The following is a 17637-nucleotide window of genomic DNA, read 5'->3' as shown; positions in this document are numbered from 1 at the left end:
TGGAGCTCGATGTGGCCATGCTACACACCAGACCAAGGGCTTAGTGACAGGTTTGGGGAAGGACATGAACAGTCACTCAATCCCCTGTCATCCTTGGGGTTCCAGGATGCGGTGCTATTTTGCCCAGTGTGGAGGGCCGAGGCCAAGAGAAAGCAGCAGCATTAGGGTAGCCTACCTCCTCCAGAAGAAACACCTGTGGCTGTGCAGAGACAGGAATCGTGTTCCTGCTGTTCAGTCGAGCAGCAGCAACTGGGAAGGTCACAGAGGCCAAGGGCCTTGCTTTTCAGACTTGGAAGCTGAGACCCTGTGGGGCAAGTGATTTGCTCCAGGGGTCATATCTTAAACTTACTCTGTAGCAGAAGACACCTCACTAAGTCACGATCTTATCACAGATCTCGGGCTCCCAGGATGGAAAAGCACTTCAGTCCAGTCCGACCTCATGTCTCCAAGCTGGTCCCCAACTAGGCTTGGAAATAGAGTTGAGTTTCATAAAGGTGGCTGTGAAAAGCCTCTGGATGTTGGGAATGCCTTCTGTTCTTCCCCACGTCACAAGCATCACCAAACGGTGACAGTCAGTGATGGTAGGAAGGGAGCTAGCAGAATTAGGAGTAGTGTTTCTTGCTGTACTGTCTGGAACTTTTATGATTTTTGCACCGGTTGTCTGTCATTCTGAATTCTGCTATTTCTGCAGAATTTCTCTCTCATCATATGAACTGAAAATTGTAAAATCATCTATGACCCTTGATTCCTCCTTCTTCCTTAACTCTCTACCTCATTATCCAATCAAAAGCCAATGGCTATATCATTGGTCTACCTCTAAAACTCGTTTGCATACCATATTAGTCTTTTGGGGCTGCCATAGCAAAACACTACAGGCTGGATGGTTTAAATGACAGACATTTATTTTCTCAGAGTTCTGGAGACTAGAAGTCCATAATCAAGGTGCTAACAAATTCAGTTTGTGGTGAGGCCTCTCTTCCTGGCTTATAGACATCTGCCTTCTCACTGGTCCTCCCATGGCCTTTTATCTGTGCACTGGAGGTTGGGAGCTGAGCAGGGAAAGAAAGAGACAGAGGGAGAATGAGCAGTCTCTGGTGCTCCTCCTTTTATAAACATACTGATCTTAATGGATTAGGGCCCCACCCTTATGACCTCTTTTAACCCCAATTATCTCCTAAAGGCCCTACCAAATATTGGGGGTTAGGGCTTCAATGCCCTATGAATTTGAAGGGGACACAATTCAGTCCATAGCACATACATTATCTTGTCATTAGATCCTCACACGCTTTTGAGATGCAGCCCCTTCCTGCCCAGACACTTGCCACAGTCTGTCCAAAGCCGACATTCCAGCCCCCAGGAGCTCCCCTAATGCAGAACCATTGTTCACAACACAACTGGCAAGAGAGAGTCAGAAGCTGTCAGTGCCTCTCTGCTGGCTGGGAAAATCTTCACTTCCTGGCAGCAGCATGATATCCGGAGGAAGGACATGGGATTTACCATGTTGAGATCTGGGTCTAAGCTATGCTCCACCACCTAATAGGCATGACCCTGAACAACTAAGTCAGTTAACCTCCTGCACCTCAGTTTCCCCTGCTGTAAAATGAGTATCTGTGTGGTGAGGTTCACGAGCGTTACCACATGCAGGTGTGAGGCACAGAGAAGGCGGGTACAGTTTCAACCTCGTGAGTTCCCTTTCTCTTAGGGTGACATTGAGGGTATCCACAATCGGATCCCAACCCATGTCTCCAACCTTATTTTCTATGACTCCTCATGCAACATCCACAAGCCAACTGGATGAGTTGTCCCTGCCGCGTCCCTGTCTCTGACCATCCGCTCCCTCCCCTGTTAGGAAGAGCCTCTCCACTTGTCGGAATCAGTTTGAACACAGACATTGAGAGGACACATTCAAATAGATCTGGTTTTGAATTTTTAACATTCTGAACTTAGTTATTTTACCTGTGAAATAAGTTGATGGTCTGAATTAATGAGGCAAGCTTTGTTAAGTTCTTAGCAGGGATACCCAGGATTCTTGCCAGTTTGGGTGTGGGGGCCCAGTGTCACTGAGCACTGACTCCGCTGAGTTGACAAGGACACACAGAAAATTACCAATGTTGGTGTTTTCCAAAGTCTATTGTAGGGGACATTGGTTCTGCAAGACAGTGGTCAGTGCTACCTGGAAGAAGCTGTGGCACTGGATATACAAGCGGAATTATAGGCCCCACAGAGCTCACAAGTTTGTTGATGATGGGCCTTTCAGAGCCTTTAACTGCTAATGTATATTATAATTTTCTAAGAAGTGAGAATAATTTATATCCTTTTCCAAAGTGGTTACCACAGAATCCTTTTTTAATAGCCATCACCCCCACCCCCACTGTGATTAAATGTACAAAACTCATTTGGGAAATAATAGTTTAAGTAAACCTGAGAATAAATGTTAATGGCTCATTCAATATTTACTTTCCTCTTAGCTGGAACCAAGATATGTTAGAACTTGATGTTTCTGATAGTCGTGAGGCTGAGCGCTAAACATTTATTTAGTTTTGATTTTATGAAGCTTAACTGACCTACTCAAAGTCTGTCTTTATGTCCCTGTTCCTTCTTCAGTACACAAGCTACTTCATCTTCATCCTCTCCATGTGGTGTCTTCTGAACACCCCAGCCCTCAGCCATTACCCCTGCCCCAGACTGCATGGAGTACTCACTGTTTGAGCTTCTCACGTGACCTTTAGCTTGTCCTTTCTTGTTCTGTTTGTGTATACCTGTTTGGTGAGAATTTCTGGCTGGCCTTTGCCCCTGGTTCCTGGTAGGTAGCCTTGAAATCCTTGGAATTTTTCTGAGTTTTCAGAGTGTCTTTGTTTGGGCCTCTCAGACCACACCTGTGTCTGGGCGAACGAGGTCACTCAGAAGGGGGGCTGGCCATGCCAGAAAGATCAACCGTGTGTCAGAAACTTGGGACTTTGAACCAAATGATGTCCTGCCAGCCTGCTTCCTGGGGAGGAGAAGAGGACTGAAGATAGAGTCCCAGGCCAATGATTCAATGAGTCATGCCTGTATAATGAGGCCCCAGTAAAAACCACAGACACCAAAGCTTGGTGAGCCTCCCTGGTGGGAAATACTCTATCTATGGTCACACATCAGTGTGCTGAGAGCGTGCCGCATTCTGACTCCCCAGGAGGGGACGTGACACTTCACATGTGGGACGTCCCAGACTTCCCCATCTGCATCTCTTCTTCTGGATGGCTCTGATCCGTGTCCTCTGGCTATAATAAAATTGTAATCCTAAGTATAGTGCTTTCCTGAATTCTGTGAATGGCTCTAGTGAATTATTGAACCTGAGGGGAAAGTGGGAACCTCTATATTTGTGGCCAGTCAGTCAGAAGTGAGGGTGTCTGACTGAGGACAGTTGGGTGCCCTTAAGCTGTAGAGTGTGTCCTGATTTTTGGCAGTGGGTGTCCAAAGTCACTGCAATTCTGCTGAGTGAAAGAAGTCAGACATAAAAGAGTACATGTTATAGTCTTTAAAAATGCAAACTACTATAGATACAGGGTGGGCAAAAGTAGGTTTATAGTAGTTCATATGGAAAAGACATACAGGTTATGATTATCACAATAGTTTTATTAATGTAAAAGAATGTCCCTCACAGCTGTAGAACTACTCTTTCCTACCCCTGTATAGTGACAAAAAGCAGACCAGTGGTTGTTTAGGACCAGGGTAGAGGGAGGGGAAAAGGAAGGATTACAAAGGGGCAGGAGGAAATTTTTTTTTGGGGGGGTGATGTAGTTGTTCACTATGTTGATTTTCATGATGGTTTCATAGGTATATAAACATGTTAAAATGATCAAATTATACAATTTAAACATGTACAGTATGTTATATGTCAATAATACATCAATAAAGCTAATTATTTTTTTTAAAAGGCTCAGTGCAGTCCTCACCTGTCATGACCCTTTCCAGAACCTTCCATGGTTTATCCAAAGTTTATGGAATCAAAATCTTCCATGATCTGGTCCTAAGCTACCTTTCCCAGTCTTGCCTGTCAGCATTGCCCTACACAAATTCTTTGCTACCACCAAACATTTTTTCTTGCTACTCTCCAAGTAGACCCCATGCTTCCCACCTTTGTAACTTTGCTCATGCTGTTCCCTCTGCCTAGAATACCCTTCCTGAGTTCCTACCCTTTCTCTACCTATTAGGTTTACTATTCTTAATGCTTAACTTACATGTAATTCCACAAAATCTTCCTTGAGTTCCTGAGTCAGAAATGATCTCTCCGTTTCCTAAACTCCTGTAATGCTTTCTTTTGTGAGTCATTTCCCAGCGTCCTGTGCTTCCTTATGCATGTGTGCATGAACAGAAGTCAGTCTCCCAGTTAGACTATTAGCTTCCTGAGGGTGGGGGGCTACACATTTTATTCACTTCTGGATTCTCCATGACAAGTTGCATAATCATCTACAAACAGAGGCTAGTCAAATAGCAAATAGACAAAAACACAAGTTTCTCAGCATCTTTCCCATAAGATTTTTTTAGATCCTTAAACTTTTATTTCACTCAATCTCCTCTTCCACCTCATCCTCTTCTCCCTCTTCTGACTAAATCACACTTACTTTCTTAACTCTTTTCCTAAGCCAAGTCCTGTTCCTCGTCCTCTTGTTTATGTTAGGGGGCCACATATGTGTTTGTGTTTTAGTATTATTGTATGTCTGTCTATGTAGTAAATACTATCTACTCTCCAATAGATTTCAAGTGATAGCTGCCTTAAATCTCAATATTTAAGTTTCCATCTTTGGTCCAATTTCTTGGCCATAGAGCATAGTGATTAAAGTTTCAGGTTTCAATCCCTGGCTGGTGTGGGTCAGTGCATTGAGCACGGGCTGCAAACCAAAATTCCGGTTCAATTCTCCGGTTCAATTCCCAGTCAGGGCACATGCCTGGGTTGCAGGCCAGGTCCCCAGTCGGGGCCACATGACAGGCAACTACACATGGATATTGCTTTCCCCTCTTTCTCCCCCCTTCTCCTCTGTATAAAAATAAATAGTTAAAAAAAATAAATAAAGTTTCAGGTTGCAGCGCCACCAGGCTGGATCTAGATCCCAATGCTGCCACCTACTCGCTGTGTGACCTCAAGCAATTTACTTAGCCATCAATTTTGTCATCTGTAAATTGGAGATGGTAGAAGCCTACAACCTGAGATGCTTTGAGGACTAAATAAGCTAGTACATATGAAGTGTTTAGGAAAGTGTCTAACATATAGGAGCCATTCAATAGCTAGTATTCTCTTTACTGCATGCTAAGAAGCATTCAGCCAGAGTGGTGGGACATGCAGGGCTGGAAAGGGTAACCAAGTGGATCTGTGCTTGGCTAGCCACATAGAATCACTTGGAGACGCCATTAACACTACAGATTCTGGGCTGCACCTGAGAAATCCTGATGGACCCCAGGAACCTATGTTTTCTAATGCTCCTCAGATGGCTTGACTGGCCAGCCAGGTGTGGAATTCAACATAGCAGAAAATGCACTGAATTGGGGGTGAGGAGATGTTTTTGCCAGTGACCCCATGTATGACTTCTTCGAGATTCCCTCTTCTTGTTTGTGAAACGAAGCTAACAAACTTGATTTACGTGTATTCCTAGGGTATTACATGTATTGTGGGAGGTCAAGTGGCTAAAGTTGTTTCTGTGGGGAAGCAGGCCTGCTGTGCAGAAAGGAACTCAGGCTTTGAGACAGGCCGGAATGCAAATTCCACTTCTGAGACTGTGCTGAGACAATGCTAGCCCTGTCTTCTTCCCAACAGGACCTTGATTTTGCTTGGGGTATAAATGTGCCCAGTGGAAAATACTCCACCTCCCATATTGCTTTGCAGTTGAGGGTGGCCATGTGATGCAGTTCATTCCAATCTGCTAAGAGTTTCCAGGGAGGTTTTTGTTTTCCTGGTATAGGCATTCAACCCTGTTGTTCCCCTTGCCCTCTTCTTCCTGCCTGGAATGTGGATGAGAGGAGTTGCAGCAGCCATCTTGTTATACGTGACCAAACATGGGAGGAAGGCCTACAACCTGAGGATGATGGCAAAGAGCTGAAGAGATCTAGGTCCCCAGAGGCATTACTAAGCAGCTGTACTGGCTCTGGACTGCCTAACCCTAGACTTCTTATGAGAGACAAGTGAATCCCTAAATTATTTAAGAGATTACTTTTTTTGTTGGTTATTTGTACCCGAAAGCTATTTAGGAAGAATTAAAAAAAAAGTAAAGTTGCTAGAACCGTATCTGACCCAGAGGACATTCATGTGTGTGTGTTTCCCTTCTCCAGCTGTGAGACATTTTCTGCATTTGTAAGATGAGGCCTCTTCTAAGTCCAATGTCCTATATTTACCTGATTATAGAACAGAAGAACTGGGCTCTGGGGGCTGGTCCCTGGGATAAAGGACCATTTCCCGGACTACAGGGAGGGCTGGCGAAGGCGCCCCACCAAGCAACTAGGCACAGTCACAGTGTGGACTGCCTGTAGCATCCAAACTCTACAGAGGCCACCCCACCCTAATCAGAGTAGATGCAAACAATCTTCACATGCTCCATGAGGTGCAGTGTGCAACACGCGAGTCCAAAGGACACAAAATCACCTTTGCTCTGACATAAGCATGGAGATAATTCTAAGGATACTTTCCCTGGAGACACACATATCTGAGAGTAAGAATGAAAACCTATTAACTTCCACCCCTCTCCCCTGGACACAATTTACATTTTCCAACACATTCTCCTATTGGAAACTTAGGTAGTGGGTGGGAGCATGGGCGCCTGTGTATCAGTGGAGTGAGAGAGAAAACAGTTTCGGTTTTCATTACAGTTCTTGCCTGCCCAAGCACAGTCTTCACAGGATCAGGCTCCTGCCTTTTAGGACCCACAGGAATGTACACGACTCATCAAAGCCAGTGTTGCATCGCCACCTGAGTCCTGCAGGTCCCCACTGCTTCCCCGGCCCTGCCAGGGCGAGCTGAGCACTCCAGCCATGGCTGAAATCACCAGCACTGGTCAGTGCTAGCAAAGCTCTCGCAAACCTTATACACCAAAAATACAATGAATGCTGAGAACTTTTTTTGTTTTTCAGCAAATGTACTTTTCCTCTATTATTAAAAGAAAATTGAACTGCAAAAAATGAAGTTTCCTTTTACTATCCAAGTGAAGAAAATCATACATTGAGTGAGCTGAACCTTCGGGGCTTCAACACAAACGTGCTTTCTGTCTTCCACGGCTCCCACAACCCCAGGCAGGACTCAGGGATTTTGTCCTCAGCAGGCTGAGTTTCATCCAGTGCTTTGGCTCCTTCCCAGATCAGCACATCCCAGCTCTCAGCCCTTCCAGTTTGAGTGGTCCTCCCTCATGGCCTTCACAAGCCAGTCCCGTTCCATCCCCTGCTCAGAGTCGCTTGTATCACTTGCCTCCACGGTCAGCAGCTTTGAGTAGTTGATCTGTCGCTCCTGGGGCAGCCTTGGCCAGATGGACAGGAACAGAATCAGCCAGAGCAACAGCACGGCGCAGCTGGCCTGGTAGAGCACAGCCAGGCTGAAGTGCCTCACCACGAAGCCCCCGACAAAGCTCCCCAGGCTGGCTCCGCCCCCATAGAAGTGACCTCGAAACACTGCACTCAGAGGTCTCTCTGTTCTGGGAGTGGCCAGGTCCTCTATGGAAGCCCCCACTGCCCACCACAGAGCCCCGTTGCTGAAAGCACTCAGGATCTGAACGGGGAGGACGGACCACCAGCTCCAGAGGAAAGAGTAGTACAGCAGCTGCCCCAAAAGGCAGCCCAGCCCCAGCCCCACTGTTCCTGCTCTGGACAGTTTCCTAAGCAACATGCTTTTGAACGGATGAAGCATAATTTCCCCCAGCAAGCCCAAGGCAACTGAGAAACCCATAACCAGCTCGTTGCTCCCATGGTCCTCCATGTGCCAGAATAGGAAGTTCTGTACTGCGCTGGTGGCGGCTCCTACCAGAAAGACAGTGGAGGCTAGGAGAATGAGGCGGGGGTCGCTCTCTACCAGAGACAGTGTTCTGACGGCTCTGTAGCTGGGCTCCCGCTGCCTGCAGATGGGGACAGGAAAAGCAATGCTCACCAGTACCGCCAGGCTGCTGACCAGCGAGTAGCCATAGAAGTGCACCACACCCGGGGGGCCACTCGTCATCAGGAAGCAGTCCAGCCGCTCCACCAAGGCTGCGATGCCACACACGCCTGCCGACGTGCCCAGCAGCCTCCAGACCCACAGGTTTCTGTAACGGTCAGTGGCGTCCACAAAATCCAGGTATTCGAAAAGGCTGTCATCCGCCACCTGCTCCAGAGGGGCTGCCAGCAGCTCCCAGAACACCATGAACCCCAAGGACAGAATGAAAGTCCATCGCAGCCCTTCCAAGGAGAAATCAGGGTCTCCCGAGTTCCCCTGGACTGCTGACAAGTTGGCTGGACTTCCCAGGGCTGAACCCCCGGCAAACAAAGGGTGGGCAGTACTGACCCCCTTAAAAGCACCTTCCCAGGGAGTATCTTTCAGCCCCGGGGTGACAGGGTGGAGAACTTCGGGTGTGGTCCTGGCTCCTTCAACAGAGCCCACAAAGTATCTGGGCCGATGGCTGACAGGTTCTCGGACACTGTCCCGTGGTCCTTTTCTGAAGCCAGAGGCGTCCCTGGTCCCAGGACGCCTCTCGGCTGGGAGGCTGGGGGCCCCCGCCGGGCTGCTCCTGCTCGAGGCCGCTCGGGCCGGGGCGAAGTTCCCGGTTAGCGCCGCCTCCGGCGGAAGGACTGTGGGGGTCGCGCGGCGGCTGCCATTGCAGGAGCGGTGCCCCGGGTCTCCGTCCCGCGGCGGCACCAGCGCCATCAGCAGGCTGGCTGCCCCCGAGCCCAGCAGCGAGCCGATCAGAAGCGCCCTCCTGTTCCGGCAGCTTCTGGCCAGGAAGGCACAGAACGGAGCCCAGAAGGCTGCGATCAGGTGCTTGGCTCCCATGAGGACGCCCACCCAGGGCGCGGCCAAGCCCAGCTGCCTCAGGTAGAGGGTCAGGAACGGGGTCGCGGTGGCGTCCCGGACCCCACACACCCAGTGGAAGAGCCGGGCCACGCCCAGCGCCCGGCGGACGTCCCACTGGGGGTTGGCGCTCATGGCCGCCGGCACCGCCAGACCCCGGCCGGCCGAGGGCGCGGCGCCCGGTACCCACGCGGGACGGAGGCTCGTGCGCCGAGGAGCGAGCGGGTCCCACCTCCCGCCTCCGGCTGCGCCGCGGTCACCGGGTCAACGGCCGCCCCCGCCCCACGTCCGGTGTCCGGCCCGGAAGTGGGCCCGCCCTGAGGCGCACCTGGGGGCGGGGCGGGCGCACCTGCCCGCCGCACCTGCCACGTCCCGCGGCCTCCGCGGCGCCGGGCAGTGCCCGCCCTCTGGCCGCCCGCCCCAGCGGCCTCCCGCGGGTGCCGAGGGTGGACGTGGCTTGCAGGGTGCGCGCCCAGCCGAGCCCCCAGCCCCCGACGCTGTTTCGCGTCGCTCAGGAATCTGAGTTATATTCCTGAACTGCCTCAGGCGAGTGAAACTATCCGGGAGGCGGGGAGCGAGAATGGAAGCCCAGGTATGCGCTCCCTTCCTCCTCTTCAGGTCTTTACCCAAATGCCCGTTGATGAAGGACCACCTCGGCGACCGTCCCTGTCCACGCTCACTGAGATACGGAGTCCTAGCCCCCTCCCCAGACGCGCACCTCCCCTTCCCTGCTTCATTTCCATCCACAGCAGGGACTACTATCCAACACACTACGGGTTTCTATAACACGTGTTATCTTGTTTATTGTCTGCCTCCATCCGAATCAAAGCTTCAGCTTGGCAGCTGTTTTTGGCCCCAGGGCTTAGAGCTGTTTCAATGGATGTAAGCGCCCCCTGGAAGGGGCGTGACTGGGTGACTCAGTCTTCTTCATTTGGGAAGATCCCCAGAGAGGGCTTGACAGCTGAGGGCTGTCTTGGAGTGGCACCCCAGCAGCCCCCACCCTAGCATCCATCCTAGACCCCGAAACAGTGTGTATGTATTGGGTAATTTTAACCTACACCTAAAGTATCCAGTTAGGGAATACATACATACTCCAGAGAAGGTCAGCTAACGTTGAATTAAAAAGCCGCACTCCAGACAGTTAATACAAGCGCTTGAACAATCTTAGAACAGCAAAGGGACTTCATCAATTAGCATGATTGATACTGGCAAAATTTCACTGGTGAAACAGTGGTGTCCAAGTCACATTGATTGGTTTTGCTTTTTTTGGAGACATTCACCCCATGGTGAACAGAGCCTAAGAATCTAGATATTCCTGCAAGCCACACCCTTTGGAATGGTGCCATAGATTTTACTCCAAGATGGTCCAGTATCCAGCCACTGGTCCAGTGAACTTCTGTGCTCAGTTTTTTTAGAGCACCTAATTTGGTTGGAGTGGGGAGGGGAGTGTACATGTAGCTGAATTTGGTCTACAACTTGCTTTCATTGTGAGCTGGTAGAGAACTTGGTGGGGGAGGAGGCCCAGAGCCCTCCCCTAACTGTAACAACTGTTTACTTCAAAAACCTGATAACGATGAATGCCCGGATTGATACCAATCAGTTTGCATCACCCTGATGGCAGAGAGAAAAAAATCTAGCCACCTTCAGATAAACTCACATTCAGTGATATCAGTCACTTCAGCTTTAAAACCAGCTCAGTGACATGGAGGGCTGTCCCTAGTCCCTCTCCTCTCCGGGTTCTGCAGCTTCAGTAAAGGCTCCCATGTCCACCTGCTCACTGGTCTTCACCTGAGCTGACCTCCACTGGGGGAGGGGCAGGCACCCCGCACATTCGTGTCCATCGAGATGCCACTCACAGCTGCACCTCTTCCCTTTTACTGTCAGACCCATTAAGCTTGTTTGCTTTAAACTACCTGAGAAAACCTCACCTGCTTCACATGCCTCATGAGGGCACATGAACTCTAAGGCTGCCCTTGGGCCCATCCATCTAGATACTCCAGGGAGCCCTTCTTACCCTGTTGCTCTAGGCAGTGAGAATGTGTTGTGGGACTTGTCCCCAGTCCCAGGGCCATGAGGCCAAAAGGGAAGAGCCTATCTCTCTATTCTTGGATCTCCAAATTCGAAAGGGATTCTTCCATCTCCACCCCACCCCACAATCCCTGGGGAATCCACCCAGGTGAAAGGGATGGACTCAAGTCAAACCTGCATGTTCTATTACTTTCTCCCCTACCCCACAACTAGTCCTGGGGGTAAGGGAAGTGGTTCTGGGTCACTGATCTTCCCCATTTTACATGTGGGTGAAAGCCTTTGAACTCAAAAGCCAAGAATTTTGATGTCTCTAATCTCTGCTTTCTCAAACTAGCCTGCACTCCCACCTCTGTTTTGGAACAGGTCTGTGTAGGAGCGATGAGGTAGACAGAACACACCAGTAAATACTTCACAAAACTTACCCGGCCTGTGGATTCATTAGGTTAGATCAAGTACTGCTGCCAACTTCTATTCAAATGCAAACACAGCTAGGTGTTAGATAAAAGCAGAAACACTTTAGTGTGCATTTATTGAATCTGACACTTTCCTCTCACCGGGGAGAGAAGCCTGCCTGGGAGTGGGTGGGGGTGGGTAGAGGCTGGAGTCAGGGAAGGGAGCAAACTTGGGAGGAGGAGGAGGTGTAGTTGCCTTTGTCTACTTCCCATTTCCCCCCAGGACACAGGCCCCTGGCCAAAACAGCAGCTGTCACTTTGGTTTTAAGGGCTTTGTGGGAGCTTGAGTGGGAGAGGTGGGAACTGAAAATCAATGAAGGAGCAGACCTTTGTGCAAGGAGCTGGGCTTTGTGTGTGTGCGCAGCTGTGCCGGGGACATCCTTGGGCCTTCCAGTGGGCCCTGCTCCATCACCCCTCACCGCCAGCTGCCTTGTGCTCTGGGCACTCGCTGGCTCCTGGTCAGGGCTGGAAACTGTCCAGGGTAGCCCGGCCTTGCTCCGGCCAGAGGTGTGAGTATTTGGGACTGGTAGGGTAGTGTATCCTTCTTCTTGGGCTCGAGGCTCTCAGACTCAGTACTTCTGCTGTACCCTCAGGCTCACTGGACAATGCCGGAGAACGTGTTGATGGGCATTAGAAGGGGCTTGGGCTTGGCTCTGGTCCTTTCCATCTCCTGCTGGTGTGAGCTGAGCCAGAGCCCCTTGGACTTCTGGGCCCCGGAACATGGCTCTGGGCAGGGAACAACCTCGAATCTGTGAGTAGGGAGAGACCAGTTCGGAAGACTGATCTCAGGGGTCATGTCTGCTGGGGATTTTAAAGGTAGCCCCTTTATTGCAGGGCATAGAAGAGGGGGCCCCACAGAGGAAAGAGAAAGCATTAGAACAAGAAAGAACACCCTGGGCCTAGGGCAAACACTGGGAGAGGAGGACATGCCTGGATAGGTCACTGTGTGTGCCTTCCTTACCCAAACACGCCTCTCCAGGGGACACCAATAAGGGTCACACGAACTGGGGCACACACAGCTGCCACAGTAGGTCAGCTTGTGTTGAAGGGGCCAGTACCAGTACCAGGCGTTGGATCAGGAGGGCTGTAGGCTGAGGGTTCATAGAGGAATTTCTGCTACCCAGGATCAGCCATTCATTTGCCCTTCTTCCTGGATTCCAGTCATAGGGCAGTGGCCTAAGTTCATACCCACCAGGGACACCTGCGTGGCCACAGGATCTGCTTCTGGCAAGGCTACAGGCAGGAGATGGTAGGGGCTGGCTTCGGCTTAGGTTTGCCCCGTGGGGCACGCAGCCTGTGAGGCAGCAGGCCCAGTCTTACCTGACCACATCCCTGAAAGTGCGCCGATTGTCCTTGTCCAGCACCAGCGTCATCAGCCTCTGGTCTTGGCTCTGGATCTGGATGTTGGCTGCCCGGAAGGTGTTTGTCACTGTCTGCAACAAAGAGACAGCTCGTGCGTCACCTTGTGACACACGGCCCTGCTGATTTCTCCTGCCCTGAACTCTGGTGTGTTTCTTCAGTCCAGCACATGGGGTCCCCAGCTCTCTCCCTGCACAACCCTAACCCTAACCCTAGTGACTCAGCAGCGACAATCCCACAGGAACTGCTTCTGAGCTGCTCTTGTCGCTGGGGGCCTCGGTGTTTCTGCAGTTCTTTCCTAATGTGTCATCCTTAATTCTGAACACAACCTGGAACTCTGTGGCTAGTGCTTGCCAGTTTATCGAGTTACCCAGGCACACCCTATACAACAGGCATGTTCTGGTGGAATTTTATAAGTCCTGATCCCAGCTCCATGTTGGATTACATACAAAACTGTTTACCTGGGACAGAGACAGAGGGTCTAGAAAGGGGCCACCTACTCCCTCCCCCCCCCCCCCCCCCCCGCTCAAGACTCAGATCAGGCCTTATCAGTTGTAGCATGGAATTGTATGGGGTGGGGGCAGATATAGATGCCCCGCTCTGCACAGGGAACCTGGGGCAAGGTGTTCCAGCCCTCTGCACTCTGAAGCCCTGCCTAGCATCTCTAGAAAGTACCCAGGGCCAAAGGAAAGCAGCCCCCAGTCACCCTTCTAATGTCCGACTTGAGGGGGCCACTCTGGGGAGGACCTCTCCCCCTGGGCAGAAGATTGGAGCAGCCTGGGTCACAGGTCAGAGGTTTTCAGAGGGCCTTCCCAGGTCACAGGCTGAGCCCACGTGCAGATGGTGGCTTTGGGTGATTCACCACCACAGAGCACTGGGGGTTAAAGCTCTGGGGTCCATCTTGTCCAAGGTTCTCGACCCTGGCTGCTCATGAGAATCATCTTTCAAAATATCAAATCAGAGAGTCTGATCTAAATAGTGTGTAGTCCAGCCATGCATGGCCATTTTAAAATAAGCTCCCTATTGGAAGCATGGCCGAGAACCACCAGGCCAATCCACCTTCTCATTGTCACAGACCAGAGTCACTCATGGTGTAAGAGCTTCTGTGGCTGTCACCCTGGAGCATTATGGGAGCACAGAGGTGGGGCACCTAGTCACTGGGGAGAGTGGGGTGGGGTGGAGGGTGCTGGGGGGAAGGAGGAGAGCATCAGGAAGGTCCTGCAGGGGGAGTTGACACCTGAGTTTCATCTTAAAGGAGAATTGGGAGGTATGAAGGGAAGATGGGGAAGAGGAGGGAGGAATGGGGTCTCAGGCCCAGAAAAGCGCATGAACAAAGGTCCAGGGGCGTGACTGCTGGGACACTATCAAATGCCACAATGTAAAGGGCCTGAGGGGGTGGCCGGAGCTGAGGGCGGGGAGGAAGAGGAAGAAGAGCCATGCTATGCAACACTGAAGAGTCTTCTGCTCTCTGCCATGGAGAATGGGAACATTGGAGGGCTTTTCAGCACAAAGTGACACATCTGAGTTCTGTTTTAGAAAGACCACTGGGCAGAGATGTGGAAGGTGGACCTGAGCAGTATGGGAGCGACATCAGGGGCACCCGCTGGGAGGCTGTTATGTTTGTCCAGGAAAAGGGGATGGATGGAGGTCTGGACCAAGGGTGAACAACTAGTCCTGGTTTGTCTGGGGACTGTCCTCACTTTAGCACTCAAAGTCCCATGTCCTAGGAAACCCCTTAGTTCTGGGAAAATTGGGGTGGTTGGTCAATTTAGCTAGACCCGAAGAAGGAGAATAAAGAGGAAGGGAGAGGTTTGAAAGTGCTTGAGAGAGAAAACCGGCAGGACACAGGGAAGTGAAGAGGCGGCACCTGAGATGACGACAAGGTTTCTGGCCGAGGCAGCAGGTTGGCAATGGTACCAATAAACGAGAGACAGGACGTGGTGGGGAATAAAACAGCCACTAACACATAAGTAGCTCTGATTTGGCCAAGCACTTTCCTAAGAGCTTTACACATCATACCCATTTAATCCCCGCAACTAGATGAGGCAGATTATTATCCCCATTTTACAGATAATGAGACTGAGGCACAGAGAGCTTGAGCGACTTGCCTCAAGTCACATGGCTGGGAAATGGCAAAGACATGATCTAAATCTAGTCAGTCTGGCCCCAGAGAGCTCTTAGCTTTAGAAAGCACTGGCTTTGATTTTGAATATCTTGAGTTTGGGGTATTGAGGGACACCCGGTTCATGCTAACTTAGCTGCACATAGGAGTCAGAGATGAGGCGGGGCGGGGGGACTGGCAGTGAGGGGTGAATGTCAGAGCAGGAGGTAGAGATTTGGGTGCCCTTAACGAATTGGACTAAAAGTGTGTTCGATAGCCCAGGGAATGAGTAAAGAAGTGGGCCAAGGGCAGAAGTGGAGAACAGTAGCTGTTTAAGGAACTGGTTTATGAGAAAGTACAGGGAAAGAGGCCAAAAAGCAACAATCAGACAGGCAGAAGAAGAACGATGAGAAAGTGGTATCTCAGAATTCACAGAATTAGGGAGCTGGAAGACTCAGAGAGCAGGGCTTCAGTTTTAGCGGTGGAAGTCATTCAAAATTGATCACAGGAATAGAAAACCAGGGAAATGTCTGTGACAGTGTTGCAAGCCAGCTTTCCTGGAGTATAATATATAAATACAACTTCAAATATAAATATTTTTATGTTAAAGGTAACCACTAATAGAAAAAAGTGGTACATATAACTTCCAAATTACTAGAGGGGGAACAGTAAGTGAACAAAACCTGAGCACAGAGAAATGTAAAAAACAGCAAAAAGCATTTAAAAAATCCAGAAAGTACAACATAAAATGGCAGAATAAGTTAGTGTTGAAATAGGATATAAAGTTAGTATTGTTGTATTAAATTTTTATCTGGTAAAAAATAGACTTTTGGACTGAGTCAGAATAAAATCACATTATATGCTCTTTACAAGTGGCACAGCTAAAATAAAATGCTTTAAAAATAAAGGGATGAAGATTTCTGATTTCAAAATGGCAAGTGTATATTTTCTTATTCTTTTCCTCAAAACAAGGAGGTATATCTTTAATGAAACTTAAAGACACCTAAAGCCCTAAACTACAATATTTGAGTACAGAGAGAGGAAGGTCAAACATAAAGGTCAGAATGTGGGAGAGGCTTATGCATCAGAGGCTGCGGACGGTGGGAATAAGATGGAACTGACGAGATCAGAACCACAGCGGGAATGTTGACAAACCTCTTTCCACTCTGGATAGGTGAGGTGGACAAAAAATTTTATAAGTTGTAGGTTAGAGTAACATGATGTGTTCAGTTTAATAATTAAACATCATATTTTGCATTCCTGCAGATACAAAGCACACTCATACTTTTTAGCTGTTTCAAGATATTAAAAAAATTGGTCATGTACCAGGAACTGAAGAAAATGTCAATCGATTCCAAAGTCCCAGTTACGTGGATCTACTGCTGTGGCTTTCTGGGGGTGGGGGGGTATTTGCTAATCTCAGGAACCCAGGGGCTTGGGTGTCCACAGCCACGGGAAGTGGGAGACAAAGCCTTGGGCCCACAAGAGGCAGGGATGTGAAACTGAGACCCCCGCAAGGACTCCCAAGGCCCACACTCCCAGGGACAGATGAAGTTGGGAACAAGGCGCGAGCAGCCCAGCGGAGCGTGTCTGCTGTGGCTTGCGCTGTGAGTGAGGGCAGAAAGCTTCCTCTGGGAGTTCTTGGCCAGGAACCTGTTCTCATGTGGCTCTGGGTACACGGTTACACTGTCTGCAGGGTCTGGGTGGGGGGTTACGGGCCAAGAAATCAACTTGAAATGCATCCCTGGACTGAAAATGTCATTGGGGCACTTGGTAAGAGCAAACAGAATTTCTCTAGAAGGACAAGTTTTCACCCAGGTTTTCCACAGATAAAACCCCACAAATATGAACTCTCAGTTGAGGAAACACACCAGGAAATAAGCTACTATGGGGGTCAGCGGACCCCATAAACAGAAGGCTTACCCTTCTGATAATTATAGACAATATAATTACATAAAATGTTTAAAATGAATAAAGAAATATGGGGAATAACAACCATGAGAAGTGAACAACATATTATTGAAGAAACAGGCATGTAATTTTCATGGATTCTAAAACAATTTCCCCTCCTATTTTAATATCCCTAAAGTGAGGAAGTATTTTGCAACCAATGTAATAAGAAAGCATTGTTTATAGTTTAGGAAGTATTGTTTCTTTCTTAGTGGTATGTAAAATTATGGTATGTCCAGAGGACCCAGAGACATATGAAAGGATGGCCAGCATCACTAGCCGTCAGAGAGATGCAAATAAAACCACAGTGAGATGCCACTTCACACCAGTCAGAAGGCCATCATAAACAAATCAACAAATAAGTGCTGGTGATGTTGTGGAGAAAAGGGAACCCTAGTACATTGTTGGTGGGAATGCAGACTGGTGCAGCCAGTGTGGAAAACAGTATGGAATTTCCTCAAAAAACTAAAAATGGAACTGCCTTTTGACCCAGCAATTCCACTGCTGGGATTATAGCCCAACAACCCGGAAACACCAATTCAGAAGAACCTATGCACCCCAGTGTTCATAGCAGCACAATTTACAATAGCCACATGCTAAGCAACCTAAGTGCCCATCAGTAAATGAATGAATAAAAAAAAAACTGTGGTACATTTACACAGTGGAATTCTATGCAACAGAAAGAAAGAAGGAGCTCCTACCCTTCCCGACAGCATGATGGAACTGGAGAGCATTATGCTAAGTGAAAT

The 17637-nt window shown here is 49.4% G+C and overlaps 2 protein-coding genes across 4 annotated transcripts in view; both read right to left on the bottom strand.

Moving 5' to 3' along the window:
• Window positions 1-3913: 3913 nt before the first annotated feature.
• Window positions 3914-9305, bottom strand: MFSD6L (major facilitator superfamily domain containing 6 like). Its single transcript, XM_028534473.2, has one exon. It carries the CDS (start codon window positions 9131-9133, stop codon window positions 7340-7342), a length of 1794 nt encoding a protein of 597 aa, XP_028390274.1. The 5' UTR covers window positions 9134-9305; the 3' UTR covers window positions 3914-7339.
• A 2216-nt stretch (window positions 9306-11521) lies between these two features.
• PIK3R6 (phosphoinositide-3-kinase regulatory subunit 6) overlaps window positions 11522-17637 on the bottom strand; it is a 48689-nt gene continuing 42573 nt past the window's right edge. For all 3 annotated transcript variants that reach the window (XM_036033009.1, XM_036033008.1, XM_036033011.1), the window contains 2 exons: window positions 12799-12911; window positions 11522-12227 (listed from right to left, as the gene is read on the bottom strand). In XM_036033009.1, coding sequence (XP_035888902.1) covers window positions 12074-12227; window positions 12799-12911 — 267 coding nt within the window. In that variant the 3' untranslated portion in view covers window positions 11522-12073. The remainder of the gene's footprint in view (window positions 12228-12798; window positions 12912-17637) is intronic.

Source organism: Phyllostomus discolor, chromosome 8 (genome assembly GCF_004126475.2).
Source record: "Phyllostomus discolor isolate MPI-MPIP mPhyDis1 chromosome 8, mPhyDis1.pri.v3, whole genome shotgun sequence".
Classification (NCBI taxonomy): Eukaryota; Metazoa; Chordata; class Mammalia; order Chiroptera; family Phyllostomidae; genus Phyllostomus; species Phyllostomus discolor.
Note: the sequence above shows the minus strand (reverse complement) of the source record. Positions and strands in the feature narration are given on the sequence as shown.

Coding starts and splice junctions, on each gene's coding strand:
- MFSD6L (XM_028534473.2), bottom strand. CDS start 9,133: ATGAGCGCCAACCCCCAGTGGGACGTCCGCCGGGCGCTGGGCGTGGCC.